General features: G+C 45.4%; 1 protein-coding gene across 1 annotated transcript; it reads right to left on the minus strand.

Annotated features, from left to right (window-relative positions):
- Positions 1 to 12,810: 12,810 nt before the first annotated feature.
- LOC149089348 (uncharacterized) lies at positions 12,811 to 13,560 on the minus strand. Its single transcript, XM_089240194.1, has one exon. It carries the CDS (start codon positions 13,558 to 13,560, stop codon positions 12,811 to 12,813), a length of 750 nt encoding a protein of 249 aa, XP_089096320.1.
- Positions 13,561 to 14,862: the final 1,302 nt, after the last annotated feature.

Here is a 14,862-nt window from a genome sequence, read left to right on the forward strand (position 1 = left end):
ATGGATCCCTGCCACCCTCAATGAACAGGGGCTATGCTATATATGTTATGGTGAAAGTGATAAAGAGCTATTATTATATGAATAATCACCGGCCATTTCGGTAAGTTTGATAAATTTCGATCATATACCGTGAATCTATCACATTCGTAGGTCATTATGCATAATTGTCAAACCATGGTTAATGCGATAAATGAGTCGTCGTTGTGTTTACATTATGTAAGTGAAGCTAACATTACAAGACTGACAATAATTTTTATAATATGCTTCATGTTTCTTTAAATTAATTGTCATGGTGAATTGAACGTGGTGATGTACATGTATTTCATAGCTGCTTCTTGGCCAAATAACAATAATAGTGATCAGATAATACATCAATAATAAAAATGGTCATCGCTTCTGTAATGTTGGCTTTTCACGTACACCAAAGCATGTGAAAAAAACAAACGCAGCAGCAGGTTAATAATGATTTTTAATTTATGTACAATTATATTTCGGCCGATTAGAGCTTTATCTCACATATTTTGCGGGAGAAATTCAATTTTCTCTCAAGTTTTAAACTAATAAAAAATTTCAAATCTACAAGTTCCCCTAATATGATAACAATTGTATTTACGACTCATCGATCATGATACAAATACAAATACAAATACAAATACAACGCCACAACAGGCAAAATGCCCAACGAGGTGGCTGATAAAAAGATGCCCATAAAAATATGGATGTCATATGTTTAAAAAATACAGCAACCCAATTAAAAATGCAATTAACACAAATTATAAACAATATATACACATGATAAAATATCATACAATGCCCATAAAGAATACTTATGGTTGTCTTATTCTAAGAATGGATAGCTTCTCGATTTACCCCAACATGTTTATCGTATTTCTTTTTAAACGTGTCAATTGTGTTACAATTTACTACCTCCGGGGGTAAGCTATTCCATTTATTAACAACCCTATTAGAGAAAAATTCCCTGCGACACCATAACCTTGCATTGTCCCTCACCAATCGATACTGGTGTCCCCTTGTAAAAGCAGTTGATTGGCGGTGTACTAAAAGTTCATGGTCTATCCTATCCATCCCATTGAAAATTTTGAACACTTCGATCATATCTCCTCGACACCTGCGTTCATCCAATGTAAACATATTCAAAAAATGAAGTCTCTCTTCATAACTCAAGCCCTGTGTGCCAATAAGGACACGCGTAGCTCTTCTCTGCACCCCTTCAATCAAGTCTGATATTCATGGATTGAAAATTTAAGAATTATGCATAATCACTGGTAAATGTGATAAATGTAGCAAAGTTTATCAAACTTTATTGAAATAATCCGATATTTTATCACTATTATCAACATATATGTGCTGTATATAGACTAACCCTGTTTTCAACTCTCCCACACAACCTTCAGATAACTTTTCGATAACTTAAAAAGTCTGAAATTCCTTATCTATTCTATAATATAAAATCACAAACAAACTCGAAAAGGGCCTGTTGCTAAGCAACCGAGTGACGGAAGTGGGTGAAATTTTTGAGTGACGGAAACTCTGTTACGGAAGTGGGTTCGATTGATATATCGATATTCACATTCATATATCGATATCATATCATATATCATATATCGATATTGGGTCGATATTCACATATCGGGGACCCATTTGACCCATCGGGACCATGTTATGTGCATGTACCAAGAGGCTCCTACATCCTACAGCAGAGCCCTTAGGCTGGAATTTAGATTTCGAGCCCCCAAACCAGCTTTACAGGGGCCCCCCTGTGATTAATTTATATTGTGAAAAATCAAAAAGTGAAAAGAATCGTTGTGGCCCCTGTCAGCCCTTCCTTTGTGGGGGGGGGGGGGAGGTCCATGCCGAGAGGTATATATATGTGTAATATACACACACAACAGCAGTGCTACCAACACAGGGTCGGGGTACCCGGGGAAGATTTCACGTATAAGTAAAAAGTTTTCATTTCCAGGGGCCCTTGATGGATCTCATTGTTTTCTTGCTGCTTTAACGTTGAAAAATTTCGATAGCGGAAGCAAAAGATATATCCAGTCTGGGGCCCCACCAAAAGTATGCGAATCGGTGTCCCGGGTAATTGGTTGGGGGTCCTGGATTTTATTCGTTGGTAAAACGAATACAAATGAAAATTTTTCATGGTACTCGCTCCGTGGGATGGCCGACAAGCTTCCAAGTCGGGGCCCATATTTACAGGTTTCATTTTGGGTGCCCTGGATTTTATTTGTTGGTAAAACGAATACAAATGAAAATTTTTCATAGCACTCGCACCGGGGGATGACCGACAAGCTTCCAAGTCGGGGGCCCCATGTTTACAGGTTTCATTTTGGGGCCCTGGACGAATCTCATTCTTTTCTGTTGTAGAATTCGCAACAGCGGAAGCCCGAGATAAAGCCAGTCTGGGGCCCCACCAAAAGTATGCGAATTGGTGTCCCGGGTAATTGGTTGGGGGCCCTGGATTTTATTCGTTGGTAAAACGAATACAAATGAAAATTTTTCATGGCACTCGCTCCGGGGGATGACCGACAAGCTTCCAAGTCGGGGGCCCCATGTTTACAGGTTTCATTTTGGGGGCCCTGGATTTTATTCGTTGGTAAAACGAATACAAATGAAAATTTTTCATGGCACTCGCACCGGGGGATGACCGACAAGCTTCCAAGTCGGGGGCCCCATGTTTACAGGTTTCATTTTGGGGCCCTGGACGAATCTCATTCTTTTCTGTTGTAGAATTCGCAACAGCGGAAGCCCGAGATAAAGCCAGTCTGGGGCCCCACCAAAAGTATGCGAATTGGTGTCCCGGGTAATTGGTTGGGGGCCCTGGATTTTATTCGTTGGTAAAACGAATACAAATGGAAATTTTTCATGGCACTCGCTCCGGGGGATGACCGACAAGCTTCCAAGTCGGGGGCCCCATGTTTACAGGTTTCATTTTGGGGGCCCTGGATTTTATTCGTTGGTAAAACGAATACAAATGAAAATTTTTCATGGCACTCGCTCCGGGGGATGACCGACAAGCTTCCAAGTCGGGGGCCCCATGTTTACAGGTTTCATTTTGGGGGCCCTGGATTTTATTCGTTGGTAAAACGAATACAAATGAAAATTTTCCATGGCACTCGCTCCGGGGGATGACCGACAAGCTTCCAAGTCGGGGGCCCTATGTTTACAGGTTTCATTTTGGGGGCCCTGGATTTTATTCGTTGGTAAAACGAATACAAATGAAAATTTTTCATGGCACTCGCTCCGGGGGATGACCGACAAGCTTCCAAGTCGGGGGCCCTATGTTTACAGGTTTCGTATTGGGGGCCCTGGATGAATCTCATTCTTTTCTGTTGTAGAATTTGCAACAGCCGAAGCCCGAGATAAAGCCAGTCTGGGGCCCCACCAAAAGTATGCGAATTGGTGTCCCGGGTAATTGGTTGGGGGCCCTGGATTTTATTCGTTGGTAAAACGAATACAAATGAAAATTTTTCATGGCACTCGCTCCGGGGGATGACCGACAAGCTTCCAAGTCGGGGGCCCTATGTTTACAGGTTTCATTTTGGGGCCCTGGACGAATCTCATTCTTTTCTGTAGTAGAATTCGCAACAGCGGAAGACCGAGATAAATGCCAGTCTGGGGCCCCACCAAAAGTATGCGAATTGGTGTCCCGGGTAATTGGTTGGGGGCCCTGGATTTTATTCGTTGGTAAAACGAATACAAATGGAAATTTTTCATGGCACTCGCTCCGGGGGATGACCGACAAGCTTCCAAGTCGGGGGCCCCATGTTTACAGGTTTCATTTTGGGGGCCCTGGATTTTATTCGTTGGTAAAACGAATACAAATGAAAATTTTTCATGGCACTCGCTCCGGGGGATGACCGACAAGCTTCCAAGTCGGGGGCCCTATGTTTACAGGTTTCGTTTTGGGGGCCCTGGATGAATCTCATTCTTTTCTGTTGTAGAATTTGCAACAGCTGAAGCCCGAGATAAAGCCCGTCTGGGGCGCCACCAAAAGTATGCGAATTGGTGTCCCGGGTAATTGGTTGGGGGCCCTGGATTTTATTCGTTGGTAAAACGAATACAAATGGAATTTTTCATGGCACTCGCTCCGGGGGATGACCGACAAGCTTCCAAGCCGGGGGCCTTATGTTTACAGGTTTCATTTTGGGAGCCCTGGATGAATCTCATTCTTTTCTGTTGTAGAATTTGCAACAGCCGAAGCCCGAGATAAAGCCAGTCTGGGGCCCCACCAAAAGTATGCGAATTGGTGTCCCGGGTAATTGGTTGGGGGCCCTGGATTTTATTCGTTGGTAAAACGAATACAAATGGAATTTTTCATGGCACTCGCTCCGGGGGAATGACCGACAAGCTTCCATGTCGGGGGCCCTATGTTTACAGGTTTCATTTTGGGGGCCCTGGATGAATCTCATTTTTTTCTGTTGTAGAATTTGCAACAGCCGAAGCCCGAGATAAAGCCAGTCTGGGGCCCCACCAAAAGTATGCGAATTGGTGTCCCGGGTAATTGGTTGGGGGCCCTGGATTTTATTCGTTGGTAAAACGAATACAAATGGAATTTTTCATGGCACTCGCTCCGGGGGATGACCGACAAGCTTCCAAGTCGGGGCCCTATGTTTACAGGTTTCATTTTGGGGGCCCTGGATGAATCTCATTCTTTTCTGTTGTAGAATTTGCAACAGCCGAAGCCCGAGATAAAGCCAGTCTGGGGCCCCACCAAAAGTATACGAATTGGTGTCCCGGGTAATTTGTTGGGGGCCCTGGATTTTATTCGTTGGTAAAACGAATACAAATGAAAATTTTTCATGGCACTCGCTCCGGGGGATGACCGACAAGCTTCCAAGTCGGGGGCCCTATGTTTACAGGTTTCGTTTTGGGGGCCCTGGATGAATCTCATTCTTTTCTGTTGTAGAATTTGCAACAGCTGAAGCCCGAGATAAAGCCCGTCTGGGGCGCCACCAAAAGTATGCGAATTGGTGTCCCGGGTAATTGGTTGGGGGCCCTGGATTTTATTCGTTGGTAAAACTAATACAAATGGAATTTTTCATGGCACTCGCTCCGGGGGATGACCGACAAGCTTCCAAGCCGGGGGCCTTATGTTTACAGGTTTCATTTTGGGAGCCCTGGATGAATCTCATTCTTTTCTGTTGTAGAATTTGCAACAGCCGAAGCCCGAGATAAAGCCAGTCTGGGGCCCCACCAAAAGTATGCGAATTGGTGTCCCGGGTAATTGGTTGGGGGCCCTGGATTTTATTCGTTGGTAAAACGAATACAAATGGAATTTTTCATGGCACTCGCTCCGGGGGAATGACCGACAAGCTTCCATGTCGGGGGCCCTATGTTTACAGGTTTCATTTTGGGGGCCCTGGATGAATCTCATTTTTTTCTGTTGTAGAATTTGCAACAGCCGAAGCCCGAGATAAAGCCAGTCTGGGGCCCCACCAAAAGTATGCGAATTGGTGTCCCGGGTAATTGGTTGGGGGCCCTGGATTTTATTCGTTGGTAAAACGAATACAAATGGAATTTTTCATGGCACTCGCTCCGGGGGATGACCGACAAGCTTCCAAGTCGGGGCCCTATGTTTACAGGTTTCATTTTGGGGGCCCTGGATGAATCTCATTCTTTTCTGTTGTAGAATTTGCAACAGCCGAAGCCCGAGATAAAGCCAGTCTGGGGCCCCACCAAAAGTATACGAATTGGTGTCCCGGGTAATTTGTTGGGGGCCCTGGATTTTATTCGTTGGTAAAACGAATACAAATGAAAATTTTTCATGGCACTCGCTCCGGGGGATGACCGACAAGCTTCCAAGTCGGGGGCCCTATGTTTACAGGTTTCGTATTGGGGGCCCTGGATGAATCTCATTCTTTTCTGTTGTGGAATTTGCAACAGCGGAAGCCCGAGATAAAGCCAGTCTGGGGCCCCACCAAAAGTATGCGAATTGGTGTCCCGGGTAATTGGTTGGGGGCCCTGGATTTTATTCGTTGGTAAAACGAATACAAATGGAATTTTTCATGGCACTCGCTCCGGGGGAATGACCGACAAGCTTCCATGTCGGGGGCCCTATGTTTACAGGTTTAATTTTGGGGGCCCTGGATGAATCTCATTCTTTTCTGTTGTAGAATTTGCAACAGCGGAAGCCCGAGATAAAGCCAGTCTGGGGCCCCACCAAAAGTATGCGAATTGGTGTCCCGGGTAATTGGTTGGGGGCCCTGGATTTTATTCGTTGGTAAAACGAATACAAATGGAATTTTTCATGGCACTCGCTCCGGGGGAATGACCGACAAGCTTCCATGTCGGGGGCCCTATGTTTACAGGTTTCATTTTGGGGGCCCTGGATGAATCTCATTCTTTTCTGTTGTAGAATTTGCAACAGCGGAAGCCCGAGATAAAGCCAGTCTGGGGCCCCACCAAAAGTATGCGAATTGGTGTCCCGGGTAATTGGTTGGGGGCCCTGGATTTTATTCGTTGGTAAAACGAATACAAATGGAATTTTTCATGGCACTCGCTCCGGGGGATGACCGACAAGCTTCCAAGTCGGGGCCCTATGTTTACAGGTTTCATTTTGGGGGCCCTGGATGAATCTCATTCTTATCAGTTGTAGAATTTGCAACAGCCGAAGCCCGAGATAAAGCCAGTCTGGGGCCCCACCAAAAGTATGCGAATTGGTGTCCCGGGTAATTTGTTGGGGGCCCTGGATTTTATTCGTTGGTAAAACGAATACAAATGAAAATTTTTCATGGCACTCGCTCCGGGGGATGACCGACAAGCTTCCAAGTCGGGGGCCCCATGTTTACAGGTTTCATTTTGGGGGCCCTGGATTTTATTCGTTGGTAAAACGAATACAAATGAAAATTTTTCATGGCATTCGCTCCGGGGGATGACCGACAAGCTTCCAAGTCGGGGGCCCTATGTTTACAGGTTTCATTTTGGGGGCCCTGGATTTTATTCGTTGGTAAAACGAATACAAATGAAAATTTTTCATGGCACTCGCTCCGGGGGATGACCGACAAGCTTCCAAGTCGGGGGCCCTATGTTTACAGGTTTCATTTTGGGGCCCTGGACGAATCTCATTCTTTTCTGTAGTAGAATTCGCAACAGCGGAAGACCGAGATAAATGCCAGTCTGGGGCCCCACCAAAAGTATGCGAATTGGTGTCCCGGGTAATTGGTTGGGGGCCCTGGATTTTATTCGTTGGTAAAACGAATACAAATGGAAATTTTTCATGGCACTCGCTCCGGGGGATGACCGACAAGCTTCCAAGTCGGGGGCCCCATGTTTACAGGTTTCATTTTGGGGGCCCTGGATTTTATTCGTTGGTAAAACGAATACAAATGAAAATTTTTCATGGCACTCGCTCCGGGGGATGACCGACAAGCTTCCAAGTCGGGGGCCCTATGTTTACAGGTTTCGTTTTGGGGGCCCTGGATGAATCTCATTCTTTTCTGTTGTAGAATTTGCAACAGCTGAAGCCCGAGATAAAGCCCGTCTGGGGCGCCACCAAAAGTATGCGAATTGGTGTCCCGGGTAATTGGTTGGGGGCCCTGGATTTTATTCGTTGGTAAAACGAATACAAATGGAATTTTTCATGGCACTCGCTCCGGGGGATGACCGACAAGCTTCCAAGCCGGGGGCCTTATGTTTACAGGTTTCCTTTTTGGGAGCCCTGGATGAATCTCATTCTTTTCTGTTGTAGAATTTGCAACAGCCGAAGCCCGAGATAAAGCCAGTCTGGGGCCCCACCAAAAGTATGCGAATTGGTGTCCCGTGTAATTGGTTGGGGGCCCTGGATTTTATTCGTTGGTAAAACGAATACAAATGGAATTTTTCATGGCACTCGCTCCGGGGGAATGACCGACAAGCTTCCATGTCGGGGGCCCTATGTTTACAGGTTTCATTTTGGGGGCCCTGGATGAATCTCATTTTTTTCTGTTGTAGAATTTGCAACAGCCGAAGCCCGAGATAAAGCCAGTCTGGGGCCCCACCAAAAGTATGCGAATTGGTGTCCCGGGTAATTGGTTGGGGGCCCTGGATTTTATTCGTTGGTAAAACGAATACAAATGGAATTTTTCATGGCACTCGCTCCGGGGGATGACCAACAAGCTTCCAAGTCGGGGCCCTATGTTTACAGGTTTCATTTTGGGGGCCCTGGATGAATCTCATTCTTTTCTGTTGTAGAATTTGCAACAGCCGAAGCCCGAGATAAAGCCAGTCTGGGGCCCCACCAAAAGTATGCGAATTGGTGTCCCGGGTAATTTGTTGGGGGCCCTGGATTTTATTCGTTGGTAAAACGAATACAAATGAAAATTTTTCATGGCACTCGCTCCGGGGGATGACCGACAAGCTTCCAAGTCGGGGGCCCTATGTTTACAGGTTTCGTATTGGGGGCCCTAGATGAATCTCATTCTTTTCTGTTGTAGAATTTGCAACAGCGGAAGCCCGAGATAAAGCCAGTCTGGGGCCCCACCAAAAGTATGCGAATTGGTGTCCCGGGTAATTGGTTGGGGGCCCTGGATTTTATTCGTTGGTAAAACGAATACAAATGGAATTTTTCATGGCACTCGCTCCGGGGGAATGACCGACAAGCTTCCATGTCGGGGGCCCTATGTTTACAGGTTTCATTTTGGGGGCCCTGGATGAATCTCATTCTTTTCTGTTGTAGAATTTGCAACAGCGGAAGCCCGAGATAAAGCCAGTCTGGGGCCCCACCAAAAGTATGCGAATTGGTGTCCCGGGTAATTGGTTGGGGGCCCTGGATTTTATTCGTTGGTAAAACGAATACAAATAGAATTTTTCATGGCACTCGCTCCGGGGGATGACCGACAAGCTTCCAAGTCGGGGCCCTATGTTTACAGGTTTCATTTTGGGGGCCCTGGATGAATCTCATTCTTATCAGTTGTAGAATTTGCAACAGCCGAAGCCCGAGATAAAGCCAGTCTGGGGCCCCACCAAAAGTATGCGAATTGGTGTCCCGGGTAATTTGTTGGGGGCCCTGGATTTTATTCGTTGGTAAAACGAATACAAATGAAAATTTTTCATGGCACTCGCTCCGGGGGATGACCGACAAGCTTCCAAGTCGGGGGCCCTATGTTTACAGGTTTCGTATTGGGGGCCCTGGATGAATCTCATTCTTTTCTGTTGTGGAATTTGCAACAGCGGAAGCCCGAGATAAAGCCAGTCTGGGGCCCCACCAAAAGTATGCGAATTGGTGTCCCGGGTAATTGGTTGGGGGCCCTGGATTTTATTCGTTGGTAAAACGAATACAAATGGAATTTTTCATGGCACTCGCTCCGGGGGAATGACCGACAAGCTTCCATGTCGGGGGCCCTATGTTTACAGGTTTCATTTTGGGGGCCCTGGATGAATCTCATTCTTTTCTGTTGTAGAATTTGCAACAGCGGAAGCCCGAGATAAAGCCAGTCTGGGGCCCCACCAAAAGTATGCGAATTGGTGTCCCGGGTAATTGGTTTGGGGGCCCTGGATTTTATTCGTTGGTAAAACGAATACAAATGGAATTTTTCATGGCACTCGCTCCGGGGGATGACCGACAAGCTTCCAAGTCGGGGCCCTATGTTTACAGGTTTCCTTTTGGGGGCCCTGGATGAATCTCATTCTTTTCTGTTGTAGAATTTGCAACAGCCGAAGCCCGAGATAAAGCCAGTCTGGGGCCCCACCAAAAGTATGCGAATTGGTGTCCCGGGTAATTTGTTGGGGGCCCTGGATTTTATTCGTTGGTAAAACGAATACAAATGAAAATTTTTCATGGCACTCGCTCCGGGGGATGACCGACAAGCTTCCAAGTCGGGGGCCCTATGTTTACAGGTTTCGTATTGGGGGCCCTGGATGAATCTCATTCTTTTCTGTTGTAGAATTTGCAACAGCGGAAGCCCGAGATAAAGCCAGTCTGGGGCCCCACCAAAAGTATGCGAATTGGTGTCCCGGGTAATTGGTTGGGGGCCCTGGATTTTATTCGTTGGTAAAAGGAATACAAATGGAATTTTTCATGGCACTCGCTCCGGGGGATGACCGACAAGCTTCCAAGTCGGGGGCCCTATGTTTACAGGTTTCATTTTGGGGGCCCTGGATGAATCTCATTCTTTTCTGTTGTAGAATTTTGCCACAGCCGAAACCCGAGATATAGCCAGTCTGGGGCCCCACTAAAAATTTGCGTATTGTGTCCCCGCTACTGTATGTGGGGCCCTGGATTTTATTCGTTGTAAAATTGATAAAAATGAAAAATTCTCACAGGGGGGTGTCCGACAAGCTTGCAGGTCAGGGCTTCATGGAAATGTTGGCAGGTTGTAATTCGGTGCCCCTGAATGTATCTCATTGATTTTTGTGGTTTAACATTGTAAAATTTGCAACACATCGGTAGCCCAAGATATATCCAGTGTGGGGCCCCACTGAAATTCAGCGAATTGAATCTGGGGACCCCCATGGGGAAGTTTTCTGGGGATACTTGATGAATCTCATTTGTTTTTTGTTGCTTTATTATTATTTTCATTAAAATTCGCTTCTTCATTAGGCTGGTGCTTTCACACGTCCCTTTCCCCTTTTCCATAGCACGCTGATGAAGTGGGACGAAATAAACAAGATATGTCCGGGAGAGAAGTGGGGGGGGGGTTGGCCGCCAAAGGCGGCAGGGGGGCAGAGCCCCCCTAGTTTGGAAATAAAAATGCATTGTCAATTTTTTTTATTCATTTTTTAAAATATGAATCATAAAAAAAAACTTCTATTAAAGAAAGAACTCAAGTTATCTCGCATAGAAGAAAAAAATTGTATACTAAGTATCAGGCTAAGAAGTGGGTAGCCTTTGTTCTTAACTATGGAACAAAAACGATTCTTAGTTAAGACTGTGGTAGCAAAATTCCCTCTTAATTCTTAACTAAAGATCAAATCCATAGTTAAGAAGCGTATTCTTATTAAGAATCAGAAGGTGGTGCATCCCAGGTCTTGGAGCTGTCTTGTTTCTGCACCAAATTGTCCTAACGTTTGGTCTCATGATGGCAGAGCTTTACGCGTTGCATCAGCCAGTCGTTGGTGTCCAGTAGTGGTGATATTAATCAAGGGCGTAGCCAGGGGGGGGGACTTGGGGGTCTGGTCCCCCCCCGAAATGTGAGAAAATGACCGAAAAAAGGGAAAAAGATGGCCAAATCCATTGTTCTGTCACTTTGGTCCCCCCCCCCCCCGAAATGAAAGTGGTCCCCCCCGAACGAAATTTCTGGCTACGCCCCTGATATTAATGATGATTTCTCAGCACATTTTAAGTGAGTCAAGGAACAGTGTAATAATTTGGTTTTTTTTCAGTGATTTCGGTAAAATACTTTTGAAAAAAATGGACAAAATTTCATGATCATTTTACAAGCTTTCTCTCTCTAGATTTTTTTTACTTACTGTAAGTTACATCTAGTAATAATACAGTTTTAATGTGTAAATTTTTTTTTTTTTTTTTTTGTTATCTACTAGGATTTTATTGGTAAGCCTGGACACTGAATTCTAGCGTTTTTTGGGTGGAAAAAAACCAGAAAGCTCTTCTTTCTTTCTCAATAAGGAAAGAACCAGGCAAAAGTGTGGAAAAGTAAAACTTGTCTGTAATAGATGCAGAAAGGGCCGCTATGGTGGTCGAATGGTCATAGTGACGGACTCGCATCGCGAGAACCTGTGTTCGAACCCCAAAATACTAATTAATAAAACGGGGATTTTTCTAAAAATTGGAATGTTTGAAATTACGGAAATGTCACGTAAAATACAGGTCATATATGGTTACAATATACATAAAAAATTTTCGCCCGCGGACTGGAAAACTGGAGAAACCACGAGACATCCAGGCTCTGTCGCAAGAAATAACGTAAGCACTTCGCCCCCCCCCGGGAGGGGGAACAGGGCATCTCCGGTAAAACTAAAATTTATTGATACGTCAAAGATTACATATAGTGCGAGGAAATCAAAAATTATGTAAATCGAAGAATCAAATTAATCAAGTTAAAATCAAAGTGCAACGGGCACGGATAATAAATAATCATAGAAAGTTGTATGAAATCGTATCGCAAAAGGCGCAATCAGAAATTTAATTGATCAAGGATTGTATGACAGAAGGGCAGAGCACCCCATTGCGCTCGAGCAGTTCAATACAGTCAGTCTAATTCCTCCGAGACTTCATTAATTAGGTTTGGGATTCATCCTGCTCCCCGCCTTCAAACAGTGCCACCAGCGCACTGTCAGGGTGAAGACGCGGCGATGTCCTTAACGGCGCTGGTACCGGAGTTGCAGGAGCTGGAGGAGACGGATCCCTTATCTTCTCGGGATGTTCCTCAAGGAATTTCACCATTTTTCTTATCTTTTCCTTTGATTCTTCTCGACGTAGTATGCCAAGCATCCATGGTCTGTGTGAATGGGCAGCCGGTGAACAGAAGTGAAAGGGCGTCGTTTCTGGACAGCATGTGGCGTAGTGCAGGAGCGTGCCAGGCTCAAGACAACAGCATTTATCGCTGGCAATCGCTTTAAAGTGATGTAAGGTTGCCAGGAACGGCCAATGACCGGTGACAAATAAGAAGAGCTCTCGTGATCAGCCCTTGCTCCTAGTAACTACTTTCTTTATAACTTCATGAGTTAATCTTCCTGACGCCTCCGGGATATCCCAATGCAATTGCCAATTCGCTATCATGTCTCTCCAGAGGAGTGATTTTGTGTGAGAAGCTGGATATAAGAGTTCGTCGTAAAAGACTGCGGTATTGGTCGCTTCTTTGGCCGCCGCATCCGCAAGCTCGTTTCCCCACTGGCCGTTGTGGGCTTTTACCCAGGAGATGCGTAGTGGGTGCGTGAAGGGTGAGATACAAGTATACCCCTGATCCTTCTGGCCATTGCGTTTTCAGAGATCGGGTATAGTATGGCCTGGAGACTTGAACGGCTATCCGATCTTATTACAGTCTGCCTCCTGTTTGTAGCTGCATCCAGAGCTGCTGTAAATATAGCGAGCATCTCAGCTTGATATACTGAATTATTTTCTTTTAGTTTAGCAGCCCATTTATGCACGATCTCCGTTCCCACGGTTTTTATACAGGCAGCTCCTGTACCTGATTCCAGTTTAGAGCCATCCGTGTAATATACGATGGATTTCTCCTCAGGTGTATCGTCCTCCGAAGAGTCTAGGAGTACTTGATTGCCTTGCAGAGATTCTGCAGGATGCGAGGTCCAGCCTACAGTTTTTTGCTCAAAGGCGTCCGGGACTAATCTTTCCTCTAACAATGGACATGGCTTGTGAAGCTTTAGAAGACGTTTGACTCTTGCCAGGAATTCTATCTTGAGAGATAATGGCGGAAGCCCCAAGATGACCTGAAGAGCATTCATGGGTGTAGTTCTATACGCACCACAGATATATAGACGGAAGGGTCTTTGTATAGAATCGAGCCGTCTGAACATCTGGACCTTGGGAGAATGCCATATTGAAGCTCCATTAGTTATCATAGGCTCAAACACTGTCAAGTAGAGGGATCTCCTCAGCGCCCGTGTCAGTCCCCACTGTGGTCCGGCCATCAGGCGCATCTTCTGAAGTAGACCTGATGCCTTTCTCTTCTGTTCTTTGATGTGATCTTCCCAGCTAAGTTGCTTATCGATAAAGATGCCTAAATAACATAGCACGTCCGTTTTCTTGATGGTTTTCCCTTAGAACCAGATGGTGGGAGGTATTTTCTTTGATATCAACAAGAATTTTGTCTTAGCCATAGAGAGAGTGAGCTTATGCATGTGCAGCCAATTTGACAATGTTCTAAGGGCTTCCTCTGCTAAATCACCTGATCCCTTGACAGTAGGGGCAGACGCAATTACCAAAAGGTCATCAGCATAAGCCTGAACTTTGACGTTTGAGGGCCAATTAATTTTCAACAGCTCACCCAGAAAAAGATTCCATAACAAGGGGCCGGAACATAAGCCCTGAGGAGCACCCTTTTGAAGCTCTTTCACAGCTTTTCCCGCATCCGTGACCAACACGGCTCGGCGGTGGTTCAAAAGATCCGATAAGATGACCTTGAGCTGTTGTGGTATGGGCGCTATTGCTATATTGCTAGATGACGGCGTATAGACGAGTGTCTGAGGTTATCGAACGCCCCTTCTATATCCAGGGATATGTCTTCCCTTCTATATGATGGATACGTCATTACCCCGATTTCTTTGCGTCGTGACCTTTTCCATCATGTCTGCAAGCGCCATTTCTGCTGAACGACCTTGCCGGAATCCATACTGGTTGGCATACCAGAATCCTTGCCTCTCTGTGTAAAATTTGGCTCGTTGTACCAAAATGTTTTCCAGTACCTTCCAGAAGTCAGAGAGTAAAGAAATAGGGCGGTAAGCTTTCGGGTCTCCTGCACGTCTTCCTTTCTTCAATAAAAGGAGTAGCTTACCTTCTTTGAAATGATTTGGAAAACATCCCAGTTGCAAGCACTTATTGTATAGGGAGTGTAAAAGATCTGGAAATGCTTTATTTATCTCCTTGACCATCCTGTTGATCACCCGGTCTAGACCCGGGGCTTTCCGCATACTGAGATATGGTCAACGATTCTTTTTATCTCTTGCTTAGATATTGCTCTCATATTCAAATCCGGGTCGAAGTGCAGACTAGAGCTCATACAAGGAGGACCATAGTCCTCGGGGTCAACATCGGGGTGAATGCCATTAAGGTGTCTTTCCCCCGCCTGCAAAATTGTTTCGTCACCAAATTGGCTCATAGTCAGCTGTGGCATCGTTTTGCGGGACGTAGAAGAATGATATACGGTACCAAATTCAGAGGCCGTTTTTTCACATACTGTACGCCAGGCAGTTAATTTTGTTTTACGAATCTCTTTACGGTAC

Source organism: Pholcus phalangioides, unplaced genomic scaffold (assembly GCF_987345545.1).
Source record: "Pholcus phalangioides strain wild (caught in Gottingen) unplaced genomic scaffold, Ppha-v1.0 ptg000002l_1, whole genome shotgun sequence".
NCBI lineage: Eukaryota > Metazoa > Arthropoda > Arachnida > Araneae > Pholcidae > Pholcus > Pholcus phalangioides.

Coding starts and splice junctions, on each gene's coding strand:
- LOC149089348 (XM_089240194.1), bottom strand. CDS start 13,560: ATGCGCCTGATGGCCGGACCACAGTGGGGACTGACACGGGCGCTGAGG.